At 41.2% G+C, this 19,688-nt stretch overlaps 1 protein-coding gene across 2 annotated transcripts; it reads left to right on the top strand.

Annotated features, from left to right (window-relative positions):
• The first annotated feature begins 1,210 nt into the window (after window positions 1-1,210).
• On the top strand, window positions 1,211-19,445 carry NIM1K (NIM1 serine/threonine protein kinase). 2 transcript variants are annotated; one of them, XM_029961557.1, is made up of 4 exons: window positions 1,211-1,286; window positions 8,932-10,100; window positions 15,773-16,041; window positions 17,979-19,445. In XM_029961557.1, exons 2-4 carry the CDS (start codon window positions 9,809-9,811, stop codon window positions 18,726-18,728), a joined length of 1,311 nt encoding a protein of 436 aa, XP_029817417.1. In that variant the 5' UTR covers window positions 1,211-1,286; window positions 8,932-9,808; the 3' UTR covers window positions 18,729-19,445. The 2 variants fall into 2 exon arrangements, with proteins under 2 accessions (XP_029817417.1, XP_017932772.1); XM_018077283.2 differs by lacking the exon at window positions 1,211-1,286 and having other exon boundaries at window positions 8,841-9,295; window positions 9,862-10,100.
• Window positions 19,446-19,688: the final 243 nt, after the last annotated feature.

Below are 19,688 nucleotides of genomic sequence, written 5' to 3'. Positions count from 1 at the left end.
GCTTCAGGCTCTTAATGGAACTTGTTTGCTAGATAGAGGGTATAGGAGAGCAAATAAGTCAAATGTCCCCTCTTACCTGAAAGTAAAGATGTTACTGCAAATACTGCAAATGTCTTCATTTCCAGACCTGATTTCTGCTATCACTCTGTGGTGCTAAAACAATGCAATGTCATTTGTAAATGGCTGTGAAGAGTAAAAGGTTTTGGTTTTGACTCTGCAGTTCTTCATGATGCATTTTTTTAATAATCAGGGATGTGGAAGGGTGCCCTTCTTGAGAAGGGGTGAGAACTTGGCCTTTTACTTCCAGAGGCTCTGACTACTGTGCTCAGGCTGATGCCCTGCCCAGCACCTGACAAGTCAGAGTTTGTCCTGAGAGAATGTAAGCTTCTGGATTGCCAGCTGCACTTTGTTCAGATTTCAGGGCAACATTAAGCATTTCGTGTCTTATCTTGCTGGCCTCATGGTGTTAGCCTGTGTAGTTGGAAAAGCTGAACAGGCCCTTCCTCTGTATCTCTTGTTCCCATTTTCCTCTATTTGCAAAAGCTGTCCTAGAAACCTTAGCAGGTCTTATGACTTTATGTTTTTAAATGACATGTCACATGATCCACCAGTGACACTGTGTGTTGCCTTTAGTAGTACACCAAAGCATCATTGTGGTTTTAAAGTCATATTTTTTTCTCAGAATCCTTTCCTGCTGGTAATATAATTTCATGTGCATACCACTTAAACAGCAGTTGCATTCATAACTGTCTTGAAAAAACTCTCATCCAGAGGTTTTATAGTTTAATTATAATGATAAATGGAAAAAAAATATGTTGTGCTCAAGCAATTATCACCATTTAAGTAGTACAGACTCTTACAATTTTTTTACTCTCTCCATTTTTTTTCTCTTTCCTTTCTCTTTGTTTCCTAAACACTAATTATGAACTAGTTCCTCTGATTGTTTTCCTATTGTTTTTTTTTCCCCATTTTACAAAGTAAAATTAAATTAGAGTTTTTTCCCTTACATTGAATTTTGCTTCCCTCAGGCAGCTGCTCTTTCTTGAGCTGATAGAAGGCTGCTGGAAAGGGGTAGAGCATTAAGCAAATCCGGGATAGATTAGTCAGTGAATGAACCACTAGCAGCATTACATTGTCATCTGTTTAAAAATAGATTGCTATTTCAGAACTTTAGTCTGATAGGAATAGCTTATAAACTCTTCTGCATGTCTCTAGTCTCAGATGCATTTCTGGATTCTCATATGAAATTCTCCTGCAGATTTCTTCAAGGAGAAAATAGAGGGAAGGTGAGGAACTGGAGTATCTTACCTGTAGACTTTTAAATAAACGTGGGCTTTCAGATTGTATTGTGTGAATGATGGCTGTAATGGAACTGCACTGGGGGAGTGGATCCTTGCAGGGAAGATTATGGTTTAAACATGGTCTAAAATTTGCTTATGCTGTACTTCAGTGTATATTTGCTTTTTGCTTCTGTAGTGAACCTATACTTCCTGAAATCATGGAATGTAATTTGTATCTGTGTAATACCATAGAGTTACATGTAAGAATAGAGTTACATGTAACGATGTGGACTTATTCTTAATTTCCATTTTTCAAATTTGACAAAATCTTGTCCCTACACTTGAACATTGAATGTGTTACTCAGTAACATTTTAACAAAATATCAGCTGTCTTAGCTTTTGAGATGTTTTGTGGTCTTCTGTGTGGTAAGTGTTATGATCTTTTGTATGGCAGTTCATGCCAGATGATATATATTTAGCTGTTCCAAAAATCTTTGGAAAAACAGTTCCCTTTCCAGTGGATTTAATTAGAAAAAGTAAAGTAGGAAGAACACTGATGGGTTTCCTAATGCTGCTGGATACTCAGATTTGCACTGTTCTTTCTAGTGGAACACTGTTTACCTTCATTTTGACAATAACAATAATAATAATAATAATAATAATAATAATAATAATAATAATAATAATAGTCTGAGTTCAAGGACACATACTGAACAAATGCCAATGAGATTAGCTAATGAAATTAAATACTAGCCAAATGTATTAACATTAATATTTACTCAAGTCAGGAAAGGTTTTGCTGTTCAAATGTGATGTGAAAAGTAGGATGGTTTTTAGGGATTTGAGATGTAGCAGCTTTTTCTGCATGACTCTGCCTTTCAGTGAATCAGTAGTGAGACCTGTACTACTTGGCCCTCTGTAGTGTTCCTCTTTTGCACCTTCCGAGCCAGAAGGGTCTTGGTCTGTGCCTGCCCCAAACACTGGCAGCTTTCCCTGCCTTCAAACCCTGGCTTCTTTGCTGATCCTTGCAGCAGAGCGAGGCAGTTGCCTAAACCTGTTGGTGTACAGCCTCCTCAGCACACACTGATGTATTTGAACATTTGGTTTGAGAGACAATATTATGGATTTTTCAGTGCTCCAAAACCAGATAAGTTTAAGGGGGAGGGAAAAAAAAGGCTTATAAAAGAGCCTAGGATTGCATGTGAAGCATTTAGCAGCAATACTGAAGCCACAGTCACAAAAGAAGAGTAAAATCTAGAGTTGTGTTCTATCTTCTTTGGGTTAATATCCCTCACTTAGGATCCTTACTATGCATCACAGCAGATTAAACTGAGAGAACAGCTGAATTTGCAGTGGGCTGTCTTGAATATTTCTTGCTGTCATTACACTTTTTCTCTAGATCCCAATTTCAAAAATACCCATCCTAATTTCACTCCTGTTCTCAATCCAGTGGAAAAGGAATCTTTAGTGGGCAAGAGATCTGTTATATCTTTTCAAATTGCTCCCTGAAGAATAATATCAACTGCTTTTCTTCTGCCCAGACACATTGAAAAATCACCTTATAAGTACTTAACCTTTTAGTTCTCAGTGCTTTTGAGGAGTGCATATAGGGTGATAAACTTGATTACATTGTAAGAGGTAATGTTGTTTCTATTTGCTAGGGCCAATCTAGTAAGTGAGAGTAGTGAAATAAAACTATGATAGGCAATCCAAACCAGAACATTTTCTGTTTTCCTTGTATGGAAATACATTTTAAATTTCTGTTCCTTGCAAATAATGTCACCTACTTAGCAATGCTTATCTGCCTAAATATACAATCATTTTCTTGATATGAGTAAAGACTGATTTCTTCTGTGATTTCAGTGGGACTCAAAGTATTGCCTATTTCTTACTTCTTGTACTACAGTTTGCTTTTTCCAGAAGATTTGTTTTATTTTCACGGAAAACTTATATGTCAAAATCATTTTTAGTGAAATAACTGAATTAGATGTGAGTTTTTTCTGTTATTTAAAAGGCATCTCTGTTGACTTTGAATACATGTTTAATGGAAACTGATTTTATCCTAGAAGAACAGTTTCAAGGCACATTGACCAATTTGCGTTATACCTCAGGAAAGGAAATAACATAGACTGGCTGGGTTAAAGTTTTGAAAGGGTAAATTTAATTTCAAAAGACAGTCAGACTTCAAATTATTCCCTCCCATGTATTTCAAAGACCTGGGAAATCAATGGGCTCTGCTAATAAATTCTTTTTTTGTCTTTGCTTTTAATGCAATTTTCTGCACAATTCAAAGACAAAGTAATTAATTTTAATTTTCTTTCTAGCTGTGAAAGGATGAAAGGGATTTTTTTCCCCTTCATTTTAGTTTCTACTTCACAAGTATTGATGTATTAGCTTAGTATTGTTTGTGTTGCATTGATTGTTATGCATTGATTTTCTTTTCCATATACCCTAAGCACTCTACAGACTGTGGATTTGATGTGAGGCTCCACCAGGTGGGCTGCACCCAGCCAGTGTTGGTAGGGTTACGTGACCTCTGAGTGCTGAGGGCTCTGTGCATCCTTCCTTCATCTCTCATCCAAGAGCTTATGCCAGCCAGTCACCTGGGGAGGTGGAAAGGTGAGTCTGTGCTGCACCCTGATATCAGTGTGGCATGAACTGCCTGTCAGTCCCTGGTGGGTCTTGTGAGTCAAACTGGAGCGCTCCCTAGACACAGCCAGTCACTGCCTAAAGATCATGGAAAGATCTCTTAAGGCTAGGTTACAGATTAGGGCACACCAGTGTGTTTTTCCTCAATCTCCTATCTCTGGTTTTGGCAAGAAGGAAGTTGGACTAAATGAACATGGGAACTTGCTTGGATCTATAGTTTTCTTCTACGGTGACCTGTGCCAAGTTGTGCTTTCCACGCTCCTGCCTGTATCTCGTCAGCAGCTCTGGGAATAGGCTGATCAGGTAAAATCCTTGAGAGATCAGGTTCCATCAGTGAAATAACTGTGTTTGTCTTTAGGGGTCCATTCCAGAATGAGTGTGGGATCAACCCAAAAGATAAGGGTTTTCAGTCTTTCTGGTGCAGTTGAGGACACTTGAGCAAGCATCCACATGTATCCTGCTTCAGTATGCAGGGCTCAGGCTTATTAAACTTCTAAATAGGTTTCAAAGTCCATTGTTTTCTCCTCTGAGTTACAATTGTAGAATTAAGTTGTAGGCAAGAGTTAGTGTGTTCTAATGTGGAGGGGTGGTTTTGTGGCTGTTTTTTCCTTTTTACATCAGAATTGTTGTTTTCTTGGTTTGATAACAGTGTGTACAACAGACATTCTGTTGTGGTGAAGGAGTCAGTACAGTTTCACATAGAATCCACTGAAGGTGTTTATGTTCTGTTTCAGCCAGGGCTGCTGCATATGTTAGTATTCTGTATGTGGAAAAACAATGCCATGTCTTAGCATTGTTGGCAAGAATATTCTTGGTAAGAATATTTATAAGGCTGAGAATGATAGAATCATTTAGGTTGGAATATCCTTAAGATGATTAAGGTCAACATGTCATGGTTTAACATTGCAGTGAAGTTTTCCCCTTGCCCCTGCTCCAGCTTGGACTTACTCACAGATCACAGGATTGTACCTGCTTGGAGTGGAAGTTTATCTCTGAGCCAGTCTCCTCAGAGATATATATACCTGCTCTGGGAGAGACTTATCCACAGCCACAGTGGCTTTGAAATGCACCATAATCCCTTTAGAGGCATACTAGCTGTGGCACAGTCATAACCACAGATGCTTTGAGATGCACCTGCTCCCACATGGACTCATCTGCAGGTCACAGTCTCTTCAGCTCGAGTTCCCACAGGAGTTCCAGCCTGTCCAGCACAGCAGCACAGGAACAGCAGTGATGCCTTGGTCACCTGCCAGCTCAGGGGCATCACTGTGGCTGCCATCAGTGTTCCCAGGCACAGCAGGAAGTTGATAAGAACAATGTTCATCATGTCTGGTTTTCGTCAAACAATAACTGGCAAACTGAGTCATGGCTGGGCTTCGTGAACGAAGATTTGGGAAAGGTCTCTACCCACGTTTGTCACAAGCGCGCTGGTGGCTAAAAAGGCCAATACAACTGCATTTGTAGAAGATGTCAATACAGGGCTTTGCAAAAGTGGGTAAAGCCTTCATACCTGCGCAGTGGATTTTTTAGGTGAGACACAGTGTGTGCTGAACTGAGCCCACCCTTTAATCCTGAGGTTCATCTGCCGGGGCCGAGCGAGCTTGGACGGTGGCAGCGAGGTCCTCAGGACGTGGGTTTAATTAGAGTGACCTCTTAGATGGGTAAGGCCAAGGGCAAACTGAGTGCTATACCAACTAACTGCAGTAATTCTGGGATGTACAGAAATGGGTGGCATGTGGCCCTGGGCAGAGAGAACAAGTTGTTTCTGGAGGTTCTCTGCTGTTAGTATTTCCTCCCACTTGATCTGGGAATATACAGGTCTGCATTCAGCCTGTAGCTGTGCTATATTTTGTGTTTTGAAAAGTTGTTTTGTTTTTTTTTTAACAACTCCTATGAAGCTCAGGGTTGTGTTTTATATAGGCACTCTGTTTTCTGGCATTCACAGAAGTAAGACTGAGAGTGCTTCTTAAATCAAAAAATGTGCTCGGGGCAAACCTTGAAAAAATGTTGATTTCCTTTGGCCACAACAGCTGTGCACTCAATATTACTGTAGCAAAAGCAGAAAAGTGGAGCTTTTATTTTCCCTGTGGTGTCTGGCTGCACAGCAGAGCTTTTGTGTCGTGTGTGGTCTGTGGTACAGGTATTGTGAACTGTTCTGTCTTTTATAAAAGATAGGTCTTCTATACACAGGAGATTGTTGGTATTTGCTTGCAACAACTGTACTTTCAAAGCTATGATTAAAAAAAGGGGACAATATTTTTCCTACAACTGACAATAAAAAAATCCCTGCTACTTTAAATTCAATTTGGTTCTGGAGTTGGCTCATGGTGCATATAATGTACTAAGCAGGAGACATGCTGTTCTTCAAAGGAATTTACACAAATTAAGCTAATTCCCTACCCTAGGGAAATACCTTCAAAATCTTCATCTCCTTGGGCTAGACAGCAGAGGGCCTGAAAAGGGAACTCTGGTGAATGTGTTGCAATATCCAGTGGCATCCTCATAAAAACCCTGTTACTCTGAGGATTTGAGTGGTAGGAGACCCTCCAGTGTGGCTTCTTTCACATTCACTATAACAAGAGCTGCAGCAATTTTAGCATTCAAAGCTGAGTGGTTTTTTGCCTCTCTGAAAGACAAGCTTAATAAGAGAGACCAATTTGCAAAACACAGTGCTTGGAGCCTTGGTCTAGCTGCTTGTGTGTTTTCATATGCTCCATTCAAAGCTTCTTAAAACCAAGTCACTTATATGTCACATATATCTGTCAAGATGGGATTTTAGGAACCAAAGTCTGTATATCCAGTGATCTCTCTCTTGGTTTGATCCTTTTTGCTTTCATTCCGAACTTCCTTAGAGTTGTGATGCAGGGTTTAAACTGAGCCTGCAGCTGAAGCCTGAGGGTATTTAGCAGTTAAAACAGTACTAGAATGTCAGTTTGAAAAACAAGGTTAAACAACAGCAGTGTTGGGCTGGCACAAGTCTTAAAGGATTGATACATTTGTTCACTGTCTTGTTTTGCTTTTTGTAGTGGTTTTGTTTTGGTTTGGTTTGGTTTGGGGTTTGTTTTCTTTTGATTGTTTATTTTGTTTTTTAAAGTTATTATTTGGGCAGATAAGTTCTCCTGAGGTTCTTCAGGTCACCAGTCAGCCAGACTGGCAAAAAAAAAATTAAATTATTGTCCTTCATTGTATTTGGATCGCTTCTGATTTCCTTGTTTTCCCTTCTCTCTTAGAATTTCTTTTACAGCCAGTGCCCTTTTGTGTGATATCAGGGTAGATTTTACTGGTTTAGAATACAGGAAGGAATGTAGGCCATAAATAGATGGCATATATTCTTCTAACACCAGAAATACTGAAATAGCTCATCTCAAAAGACAGGGAACACCTCACCCATTGGCCAGATGCCAGGAGGTTACAGGATTGACAATTAAGTGGCAGGCCAGAAAGGCAGATTAATGGTAGGCTGTGCTCTAAAAAAGAGCATGTTGAGCCCCAGGAGAAATTTCCGCAGGAGCAAATTCAGGAAGAATTCAGCCATATGCTGATGGCTTAAGGCAGTTTTGCCTTTCTCTTGACTCCTCTATCCCCACAAGGTTCTGGCATTCCCATGTGGTGTGTTGGTCCCCGTGATTCTCATGGAATGGGCTAGCTGCCTTCTCTGCCTTAACCGAATGTATTCAGGAGGGGCTCGTCTGTACAAGTCTGTTTGAAGGAAATCCTTCTTATACAGTCAGCCCTTTCTGCACAGCCAGGTAACTGCAAGGGCCCTTATAATTTTTGCAGAAGATAGTCTTTAGCTGGGTGACTTTGACTTGATGCTGAAAAGGCTGGCATTCATAAGACTGAGCTATCCAGACCCTCCTGTGGTTTTTTTTTTGTTTGGTGGGCTTTTCCCCACCATTAGTAGTTCTGTGTTTTTCCTTTTGCAAAGCAGGATTGCCCATACCTGCCATTCTGGAGTGCTCAGAGCCATAAATTACAGCTGTTCTTTGGTAAGGTGACACGGATGCCACTGCCCATCCAAAGACACTTATTTAAATAATAGCTTGTTGTTTGTACATGGGACTTCTGACATTGCTCATGGAGTTTTCCAGGCTTTTGTATGGACAGCCTGTGCAGCTGTGGTTATCCTCAAGCTCACAGAGCAGAATGGGATCAGAGTTCTGCCTCTCTAATGTCTGCATTGCTGTGGCAGTATAGAGCAGATGAGTGGTTTTCAAAAGCCCTGCTCTGCTACAGTGCTGTCCACCACAAAAACTGTGAAATACAGTTGAGTTTCATATAAAGAGTTTTTTATTACCTAAAATATTTTTACAATTGTCATGTGAAACAGGTTAAAGCAGAAAACAACTATGGGTCAGAATTCAGGCAATCCTGCAAGAAATCATCCTTTCCCCAAAGGGAGAACAAACAATATAAGAAGCATTCCTGGTTCAGAGAAGTGGCAGAGAGAGTGACAGACACCTGAGGTGGTACCTCTGACCTCTCTTTGTCTTGCTCACACAGGAGATCAGGGGAGGGGGTGTGGAGGGCAGCTCCACCTGGCAATGTCACCTGCCCTCTGCTAGTGCAGCACCTTAGCTGACTGTCTACCTGAGCCCCAGGCATTGAGTTACTGGTCTAATTTACTCCCCCTCAGTCTGGTGAATCTGTCCTGGCAGTCAGGTGTCTCCTGTGTTCATCAGTCGGATGTGCTGCAGGCTGAGAGCAGGGGAGGTGAGCTCTGCACTCTTAAGAGCTTTCATACCCAGCTCATCACCCTCAGGCTGCATGATTAGCAGTTGCTGACCAACTCCTGTTTTCCAAGGTTAAAGAAGAAAGGTAAAGAAGAAAATAGTGGTGTGCTGCTTTAAAGGTAAGTCATGCTTGTGTATTTAGAGTAAGGACTTCCACGTCTGTGCTGCCAAAGTTAAACTGGTGAAATGGTATGCAGGAGGCTGTCATGTAGTGAAGCATGTGGCTGTTATGTAAAGGTTTTAATTACTTTCTTCATCTGTCTGCTTAGGAACACGAGATGTCTGGCAAAATTTTGAGAAGGCTCAAGGCGTTAAAGAAAGCTCATCTAAATAAAGGAGAATTAACGTGACATTGCAGTTACTTAATCCTTTATTGTCCTGCCATGTGACTGCAGGGATACTAAGGCGCAGCACTGCTTTTGCCTTTCCTGTCATCTTCTAGAATTAGGTGCTTCATTAAACCCACCATGGGAAGGAAACAGAGGGGCAACGAACTTTCTACAGCAAGGCTTCAACACACAGTGACATTTCCAAGGCACAGTGACAAGCTCACAGCTGAAGAATGAATCAAAGGCAAACCCTACAGCCAGCTCTTGGACTGGTACCAGAATCAAGTAGAACTGCGCTCTTAAGGTCAGCTATTCAAAATTAACTGGAGGTATCTGAATTTATTAGGAGCAGTTAATCAGTTTTCTGTTTGACCTTTATCTATCAAGTTGGTTTTCAAAGCATCAAGCTAAAGCCTGAATATTTGTGTCAAATATTTTCCATGTGTCAAATGTACTGTATAGACACTGAGCACCTTGCTGCTTTCTTGCACAAATTTTGCAGTGTTAATTGCAAAGCCTCTTTGACCTTGTAGCTGAAGATCCCAACGTACTCACTCTGTGAGTGAGAAATTGATGTATACGGCTTCCAGTTTATCTCTGATTTTGAACAGGACATGTAATATGCAGATTAGGCAGATATGTTTTTTAAGTAATTTTCAAACTAATCCTTGGACTTTCCATAAACAGCTTTTTTTTTTTTTTGCTACATTTGTCACAGTTTCTATTATGTGCAGGATTGCATATTCACTCAGAATTACTTCATTTAAGCTTGTTATTGCGACATCTTGTTAATGGGGAAGTGATTACCCTGTAGACTATGACAACAGGATATGTGAATGAAGGAGGTCATGGAAAACACCGCTGCTCCAGGTGGAATCATGAGGATAGTGGAGAAGATGATGGGCACCCGGAGTGCTATGGAGGAGATGAAGAGAACAGGCAGCACAGGCTGACCCCATTTGAGAAACTAATGCAGGATATGTCTCACAATGAAAAAGTGGTGAAAGAATTAACCCTGGGAAAGAGAATTGCCTTCTATCGAGTCAGAGGAGAAATAGGAAGTGGGAATTTCTCACAAGTGAAGCTTGGAATTCATTCCCTAACTAAAGGTAGGCACCACTGCACTTTGAGTGCCCTTACAAACGGCCTTCTATGGAAAGAAAGGTGTTGCCTGAACTTAAATACATATATAGTTTGTACGTGTCTTTTTAATGTTGCTAAGTGAATCTGTGGGCAGTGTCACAGAAAAATGGTTGAGGTTGGAAAAATTTTCTCTAGATAGCAACCATTACAAGAAAAGTTCATCACTGCACTCCCTGGTGTTAACATATCTCATCCCATGGTTCAAACACTCCACACTTTAAAGCATGTGTTGTGCCTCCCCTACTACAACCTGTCCTGCCAATCTGTCCTCTTCCCTGCCCCAGCTCATGGGCTGCAGGGCTACGGGTGGTGAATGCCCACAGCAGCATGGCTGGGCATGCTCCTGCCTGCAGCCAGACGTAGCAAGGCTTCCTCTGTTTCATCACAAATAGTACTACTATGGACCAAGATTTTATTTGGTCACAGTAATTTTGGTGACAACTGTTATGCCTGCTTTACAGAATCATTTGCAGACAGCTGGAATGGGGCTATAGGTGTGGGCTGAGCAGGTGCAAGGAAACAAGCTCTGGAAGGAGAGTCAGATTGAGAAAAATGCCACAATAGTAAGTGTACAAAGATGCAGAGAAAACTAGTCACCCTGATGGAAAACAAGAACAATTTCTATTATTGACAGACAGGGGCAGAAGAAGAAATAGGACAGTTGATGACAAGTTCTTAGTTATACCTGTGACTGAAGTGTCCACTGCAGTTACCTAACCCTTCTAGTCCTTCACAGAAGATAGGGTGCTTTTCTGTGTTTAAGCCGAGAAAAATACTTGACAATTCAACACAAACACCACTTTGGCGATACCAGAGCTTGCTTTTTCAATCTGATTGACTGTCCTTCCTTCCATCCTCTTGTAGGTGAGAGAACAAGATATGCCCCGAAACCTGTATTATCTCCCATTATTTTCTCTGACTGCCTCTTTCAGCCCAGACTTCAGAGGGTGAGAACTTGTGTGCAAGAGTTGTTGCACTGGGAATCTAAGTGGAGAACTAATGGTTAATTTTTCACTTTTAAGCCTGCCTCTGTCCAAGGGTTGCTTTAACTGGGTGTGGAGTTTTTGATTTTGCTTGTTTAAGAAAAGCAACTCAGTTCTACTTGGCCCATGGCAAGTTGTTTCCTCTTCTGTGATTTTTTTTTTCTTCCAGAGGTAACTGTCTTGTACTTACTGCTGGAAGAAATTCTGCTCCTGTATCTGGAGCAGCAGGAATGCTAATGAAAGGCAGTTAGAAATTTGATCTGGATGAACCCTTTACTTGCTGAACTTACTTAAAAAACAAGTTGCTTTAGCATTTGAATAGAATTGATTGAAAAAATTTGAACTTGGTGAATACAGTAAACTTGGACAAACTAAATACCAAAACCAAAACTCTTCCTTTTTCTTGAAAAGTTTCTTTTTCATCAGAAATCTCTCCAATATTTTTTTTGCTTGTTTGTAGCTTTTTTTGGTTAAAATGTTCATTGGGCAAAGAGTTGATTTCTTGATACTAAATTTGCAACTGTCATGAGGAAGGAAGAATAAAAGATAAGCATTTTCTGACTCGTCTCTGCCTGTGAGCTTATCTGTGCTCATAAAATACAGTACATAGACAGGAGAACAGGGACGTGCACACAGGCATGCAGCCATACCCACTCCCCACCCCCACAAAGAGGATTCTGTTTTTTGCAGTAGATGCACATCGTTGTATTGGTGATGATGTTCCTGCACAATGTTAATGAGTACTAGTCTTTTTTTGCTGATTATATAAATACAAAGGCTTCGTTATTAATGCTGTTTGGATCTCTGTGGTAGGGGGTGGTATATGTGTCAGGGCTGTTCAGCTCCTCAGTTACTACCACAGTGTTAAGTATGGTCTCTCTCCATACATGTCACCCTATATCAAACAGAGAAACAGTTTTGGCTTTTACTACCATGAGCCTTTGTAACAATTACACTGTGTGTGCTTTTCTGTTGTCCTTGTGGTCTGTCACAGCAGGACACATGATTTCTAGAGAGAGAGAGAGAGAGGAAAAAACTTCAGGATCTTACTGGATGACATACCTTGTTTCTCTCATAAGGGCTGTCTTGGCTGTTTAGAGAATACAGAAAAATCTGTGGTGCTGTGATGTGGCTTAGACAGGTGTGCTCCTCACTGGGTAAAAAACTGGCTGGATGGCTGGGCCCAGGGAGTGGTGGTGAATGGAGTTACATCCAGCTGAGGCTATCACTAGTGGAGTTCCCCAGGGCTCAGTGTTGGGACCAGCCCTGATTAACATTGTAATCAGTGATCTGGACAAGGGGATTGAGGGCACCCTCAATCAGTTTGTAGATGACAACAAATTGGCTGGGAGTGTTGATCTGCTGGAGGGCAGGAAGGCTTTACAGAGGGATCTAGACAGGCTGGATCGATGGGTTGAGGCCAATGGTATGAGGATCAACAAGGCCAAGTACCAGGTCCTGCACTTGCGTCACAACAACCTCAGGCAGCTGTAGAGGCTGGGGGAAGAGTGTCTGGAAGGTGGCTCAGTGGAAAATGATCTGGGGGTGCTGATTGACAGTGGCTGAGCATGAGCCAGCAGTGTGTCCAGGTGGCCAAGAAGGCCAAAGGCATCCTGGCCTGGATTGGCAGTAGTGTGGCCAGCAGGACCAGGGCAGTGACTGTCCCCCTGTACTGGGCACTGGTGAGGCCACACCACAAATCCTGTGTCCAGTTCTGGGCCCCTCACTGCAAGAAGGACATTGAGGAACTGGAGTGAGTCCAGAGAAGGGCAACAGAGCTGGTGACAGGTCTGGAGCACAAGTCTGATGAGGAGCGGCTGAGGGAGCTGGAGGTGCTTAGTATGGAGAAAAGGAGGCTCAGGGGAGACCATCTTGTTCTCTGCAAATACCTGAAAGGAGATTGTAGCCAAGTGAGGGTCATTTTCTTCTCCCAGGTAATAAGCAATAAGACAAGAGGAAATGGCCTCAAGTTGTGCCAGGAAAGGTTTAGATCAGACATTAGGAAAAATTTCCTCACTGAAAGGGTGGTCAAGCACTGGGACATGCTCCCCAGTGAAGTGGGAAGTCACCACCCCTGGAGATATTTAAAAGACATGTAGTTGTGGCACTTGGGGACATGGTTTAGTGGTGAATTTGGCAGTGCTGGGTTAACAGTTGGATGTGATGATTTTAGAGGTACTTTCTGATTTTATGATTCTATGTGTATTGTGATATTCAGGAGCATTATTCATTATATTAACCTGAATTTTGGCAGAGATTTTTTCCAGAAACCTGTGAAACTTCTTGCTAAGGACCATTAACATTCCTAAGCTCTGTGTAACCTTTATTTTACATGCTTTCCAACTGACAAAAGTAGTGTGAGAGCACACCTGAATAGATGCAATTAAGAGCATCCAAAATGTACAGCTAATAAAAAGTCAGTGTAATGTGAAACATGAATTGCAAAAGCAGAGATTTCCAGGCACCTAGTTTACCTTTTTTTTTAAGCAATTTTAACCTGGTTTTGTTTGTATTTTGTTTCTTTTTTGCCATCACAGCGAATACCACTTCCTCCCGAAATTATTTCTCAACCTTTTCCTAATTTCTCTTACTAAGATTTCAGCTAGCACTTTTCAAACCTCAGCATACACTGTGTATAGTCAATCAAACATCTTTCAACTCAGTCTTTTGGTAAATAAGCTGCCTGCTAAAAATGCCCTTCTGTTTAGCACTGCTGCCAAGCAAGGGTAATAGAGGATTTGCAAACAAATAATTTTTGGGAAGCAGAGAGGACTAGTTTACAAAAGAAAAGGAAGGTGTCAGGTTTCTTACCCTCTGGGTGGGCTGGGTTTCTTCGAATGTCATGCATTTGCAACTGCAATTATGTAGACTTAAAGGAGCTTGGTCCTGATTTATGGTGGTGTTTGAACAGGATCAGGCATTCAGTTGTAAACATTCTTCTTTTTCCCCCTGTTTCTTTTTAAAACGTTGCAGGAAAACTGACAAGGAGAAATAGTAGTTTCCAGCAAGAGGAAAGGGGAGAAGATTTGTTTTTTAAAGCCCAAATGACCCCAACTTTTATAAATCAAGATGTAATGATGAAATTGAATGGTTAAGATTGTGAGAATTGTTCTGCCTGTAGTATCTAACCATTTAGCTGAGTGAATGTAGCCTATTGCAAGCTGATGCTCATTCCTTGTGGTTTAAGAGATCAGTATGCTAGGAACATGACAAGGATTTTAGTCTGTCCCTGCTAGGTCAGCAGTCAGAGCGCTGCCAGGATGAGTGTCAGTAGCTGCATTTCCTCCCAGTTCACCACACAGGAGCAGGTACCTGCCTACCCAAGGAGCTCCTTAGAAAGCATGAAACAGGTCAGAGAGAAGCAGCATGGGGAAACTGCCCTGTACTTAGCACAGACTCCTGAAAACAGGCACGTCAAGGGGAATTCAGTACCTTCCACAAGAATCATATTTGCTTCAAGTACTTGCTGCACTTCAGTAGAGAAATCAATTGATGCATGTATGGTACTAAAAAATGTACATGTACCAAGCATGGGGTTTTCTTGATCTGTAAAATATATGCATAAGTATCCTTAACACTTCCTTTAGATATGTTGAAATACTAAACTTGAGTTAAAAACTTTATGTCATTAAGTAAAAACATCTTGAGTACTTTTATACCAGAACACATGTACGAATATAATACCCTTCTCACTCTTCTCTTACAGTAAAAAGTGAACAATACCCTTTTTTTTTCTAATTTACTCCCATGTGCTAGAAAGCAGGGTGAAGTTTTTTTCTGAAAGATTGATTAAAAGTGATTCATTGTTAAGAAATCTGTGATTGGTTGAGTAAGATATTTATTTCCAGGAATAAATAGTTGTTTTTATTGCTGTGATCCAGTTTAATTTTGCTGTCCTGACAAATTATACAAAGCCACTGTAAACCTGTTTTAACCAGACTAATCCTTCAAATACCAGCTGTATTCAGAACAGCAAAGACAAAGGCCATAACCTACAAACTAACAGAGAAACATAAGGGCAATTGTGATTGACCTCTTCATCCTGCTCTGAGCTACCCTGATGATGTGGTGCAGCTGCAGATGTATATCTGTGTTTTGTGGCTCTTGCCTTCACTGTAGATATGCTACAGAAAACATCTAGGACTTAACAGCAGCTTTGCATTACCAGAACAGCAATGCCAGCTAGGTTTGCTGTCTTACAGGATCCCTGCAGCGTACTCTGCTTCACTGTTTTCTCCCTTCCTCAGAATAAAATCTTGTGTATGATGTGGATTCATGGCCCACTGTGTCATCCAGACATAAAAATGTACTTTTCCTGTATTCTGAACAGTACCAGGAACTATTAATACATGAACACATTGGAGAAACTGGTACAGCTATCCTGACAAAGACAAACCTCAACCACACTGATTTTGCTAACTGAGAATTTGGAGGGGGATGAGAGAAGTAGTTAGGGAAGAGTTCTGTAAGTTGCATCTACTTCAAAATCTCTCCATTATAAACCTTCAGGCTTATAGCCAGGGCCTCTAAATTCCCCCCAAGTTTGTCTGTCTGGTGTGAAACAACCAAGCATTGTCGTAAAAAGCATTACCATTTGCACCTATTGCACTAATAGGTATAATTATGGTATAATGGAAAAATATCTTCCTTTTCAGAGAAAGTTGCAATTAAGATTTTAGACAAGACAAAGCTAGACCGGAAGACTCAGCGTTTGCTGTCTCATGAGATATCCAGCATGGAGAAGCTGCACCACCCAAATATCATCAGGCTGTATGAAGTGGTGGAGACACTCTCAAAACTGCACCTGGTGATGGAGTATGCAGCAGGTGGGGAGCTCTTCACTAAAATCAGTACAGAAGGAAAGCTGCTAGAAACGGAGTGTAAAATAATCTTCTCCCAGATTGTGTCTGCTGTGAAGCACATGGTAAGTTGCTCTTACACAGGCATGTTGCCCCCTCACTAGTCTTAGCAGATTTTGTGGGTGTATCTTTTGGTTTTCAACTAGTAGATTTACTGTTACCCAAGTTTCAAGCCCACATTTCTGAAAAGCAAAACAGCTGGAGAAGAGAATATCAGAGAGCTTGCACACCTACCTCGAGTTACTGCCTCTCTGTTAATAGCTTTCGGGAGGAGACTGAAGTGGGAACACTTGGTGGGTGGAATCATCCCTTTTGCAACAGTGTTCTGTCTGCTTTAAGGTGCCTGGGCACCAGTGAACAAAGCTTCATTTTTTCCCTCCACTTATTTCAAAACATGGGATTAGTCACCCTTCTGCTAGGACGAAGTGTTCCAGAGAGGCTTGTTAGGTTTGCAAACATCCAGCTTGCTTATTAATGAACATGGGAGTCTGTCACGTAAAGACAGGCCATTCCTGGTCCTCACTTTAGCGTGAGGTTAACACCCAGCAAGTCCCTTCCCCCTTGACTGGCCTTCAGTACCTGTACCTGGGATGATGCCGTTTGTGTAGAGCCCAAAGCATCTTGTAAAGGCAGAAAGGAGCAATTAACTACTTCAATACCATGTCCTCTGAACCTTGCATAGTAAATACAGGTACTTCAAACAACAGCATGAAAACACGGAGGACTGTTCTAAAAGTTTGACAAGTAAAAGTAGTATTCGTTAAAGTTGGCTCAGAGTGCCCTCCGGTGGCTCATGTTCTCTTGCCACATAATAGCCTCTGGTGAGGTCAGGAGCAAGGGTGTTCCCAGGTCACGCACTGCTCCTCTTACATAAACAGTACGCATTTTTTATATATTTTGACAAAATGATTGTATGTCCTGTAAGTGATGGATTAGCTCCAACACTTTTTCCACAGGACAGATACCCTGCAGCTACAGGAACTTAATTTACATTTCAAAATTACACCACGTCTATTTCTTAGAATTAAACCCAGATTACTGAGCTGGCCAACCTCTTCACTTGTACACACGGACTTCTGCACAACATTTTACTTTTGGTAAGACATCAAATCCAGACTGTATAAATCCCATCTGACTGCTGCCAGTCCACAACAAGAACAGAGAATCCCTGCCTGTTATTGACGTCAGTTGAAATAGGATGTCAAATGGTTTCCTTATTGCCTCCAGATACTGCACCTTGTTACTCTAGAGGGTAGAGCAGAGTGTGCTCAAACACATCCATTCCTTCTCGTTAGTTCAAAAATGACGCTAAACCCTTACCTAATCAAGATGGGTATGTTGTGACTAAGCAGAACAAATTCAGTTTGAGTCCTTAGCTACTACTACCATTTCCAAGGGAAGAAAGTAGAAGTTACAGTGAATGTATTTATTTTAGCTTTTTAAAACTAGAAGACACCACTAAACTTGGTATCCTGCAACATGAAATACCATGAAGCCCAAGTCTGTGGTCCTTTTCTCCTGCCACCACCAGTTCCTCATAGGACATTACATCACACAACACAATTATAGTAACTTTCTTACTCTATCTGTGATTGTGTTCACTCAGTGAACTAAATAAGCACTTATTTCCACAAGCTGTTACATGTAGTAACTGCAAAACCAAGTGTCGTGAACCCTGAAAAAATACTGATTTTGCACATGAAGGTATGTCTAGTCTTGTAGGATTAGCCATTCTGCCCTCACAAATTCGCTTCACAAAAATACTTAGTATAGTTGGGACTGCTGTTCTTAAAAAAATCCCAGCATCCTTCTTTTCCCCCTACTCAATTGGTTTTGTATCATTAGAGAATTAGGTTATATTTGTTTAATACTTTTTCAATTTTGTTGCAATACTAGTTTCTGACTTTGCCCAAGATAACTCCCCTTCTCCTGTGGGGTAACTAATCAGTTAGGGGTAGCCATTGAGAACAAACCAATACCAACTTCTCCTCTTGTCCTACAGCATGACAATAATATAATTCACCGGGACCTGAAAGCAGAAAACGTCTTCTATGCCAGTAACACCTGTGTTAAGGTGGGAGACTTTGGATTCAGCACAATAAGTAAACGAGATGAAACTTTAAAAACTTTCTGTGGCTCTCCTCCTTATGCTGCTCCTGAACTCTTCCGAGATGAAAACTATATAGGCATCTATGTGGACATCTGGGCACTAGGAATCCTACTATACTTCATGATGACGGGTAGCATGCCATTTCGGGCAGATACTGTAGGCAAACTGAAGAAGTGCATTCTTGAAGGGACATACACTTTGCCTCCCTGCCTCTCAGAAAATTGCCAGAAACTGATCAAAGGAGTCCTTCAGCCCATACCAACCAAGCGATACTCTGTCAAACTGATTATGAACAGCGAATGGATGCAAGGCATACAGTTTCCCAAACCTTTACAGACATTTAAACTGGATCCTAAGTATTTATCAGACATCAGTATGCTCAAAGAAGAAGAAATTGAAGTGAAAAATATTCTGGAAGATCTGGGAATCACAGAGCAGCACATTCAAAATAACCGGGGAAGAGATGCACGCAGCTCAATAACAGGGGTCTACAGGATTGTGCTGCACAGAGTACAGAAGAAAAGGGCACTTGAATCTGTTCCTATCATGTCCCACCCAGATCCCACAGAACAAGACTTGAGGAAAGCAATCCATTCTTACGGTGGGATTAAGCACACATCCAAGCTGTGTTCTATTTTATAAATTTGCACTGCAGACTTTATACTCAGCACATCTCACAGAGGGGATTATTCACTTTTCAAAGGGGATTATTGATTTTTCCTAAATTCTGGTGTTACATTTTTTTTATTTGTAATTTTAATAAACCAAAAATGCCTCCTCTTCTTTGCATTTCTCAAGTCACAGTGAAGCGCTCAAACACCGAGCTCTCATGCATTTGTTTGACCCTTGCTCCAGAGACATGGTATAGCCAGTGCAAGAACCCCAGTAATTGAAAGGATCATGAGTGGGAGTGATCGTTTAGTAAAGATCATACCACTGCATTTAACCCACTTGGAGATTCCTGGTACAGGCATGTAACAGCTAACTTCTGAAAAGCTGTATGTCAGCTTGATACAACTTTACCACTGCAAACCAGGACAGTTTTTGCACAGAACGAAATTTAAGCAGAGACCAGACCATAATCTAAACAATTGCAAATTCTTCTTTTGAACTTCCTCATCAAAATAGTTTTTAAAAAGCATTTTCTTTTAAGAAACAGCAATGCTGCTGTTGACGGCAGTTCTGTTTGTCATGATTCCGAAAGACAAATTAAGATGCAGTGCATATGTGGTTGCAATTCCTAATGCCTGACTGGTTGGACTACTATCAGCTAACCTTCTGACACCTTCCACTACTTGCATGATTCTGTCAGTTGGGAACTGCTTGGACTCATTGCACTTCAATAAAGAAAGATTTAAGTGTACTCCAAAACTCATGTAGTTTTAAATTCTTGCTGCAGCACTTGTTACCAGTAGCTGAACGCAGCCAGTAGCATTTGTACCTGCTGAGCATTGCAGGCTTACACTCACTCCTGCCCCGCTGCTTTGGCAACCAAAGCTGGAACAAAGATGATTTTGACACTTGGCCACTGCAAGTTAAAGTTGGATAGGCTGACACCAACAGTTGTTCTGAGCATCACCAAGATGTAGATGCTCAAATTTT

Source organism: Manacus vitellinus, unplaced genomic scaffold (genome assembly GCF_001715985.3).
Source record: "Manacus vitellinus isolate BGI_N305 unplaced genomic scaffold, ASM171598v3 scaffold_36_pilon, whole genome shotgun sequence".
NCBI lineage: Eukaryota > Metazoa > Chordata > Aves > Passeriformes > Pipridae > Manacus > Manacus vitellinus.
This window is presented reverse-complemented; position numbering and strand designations above follow the sequence as displayed.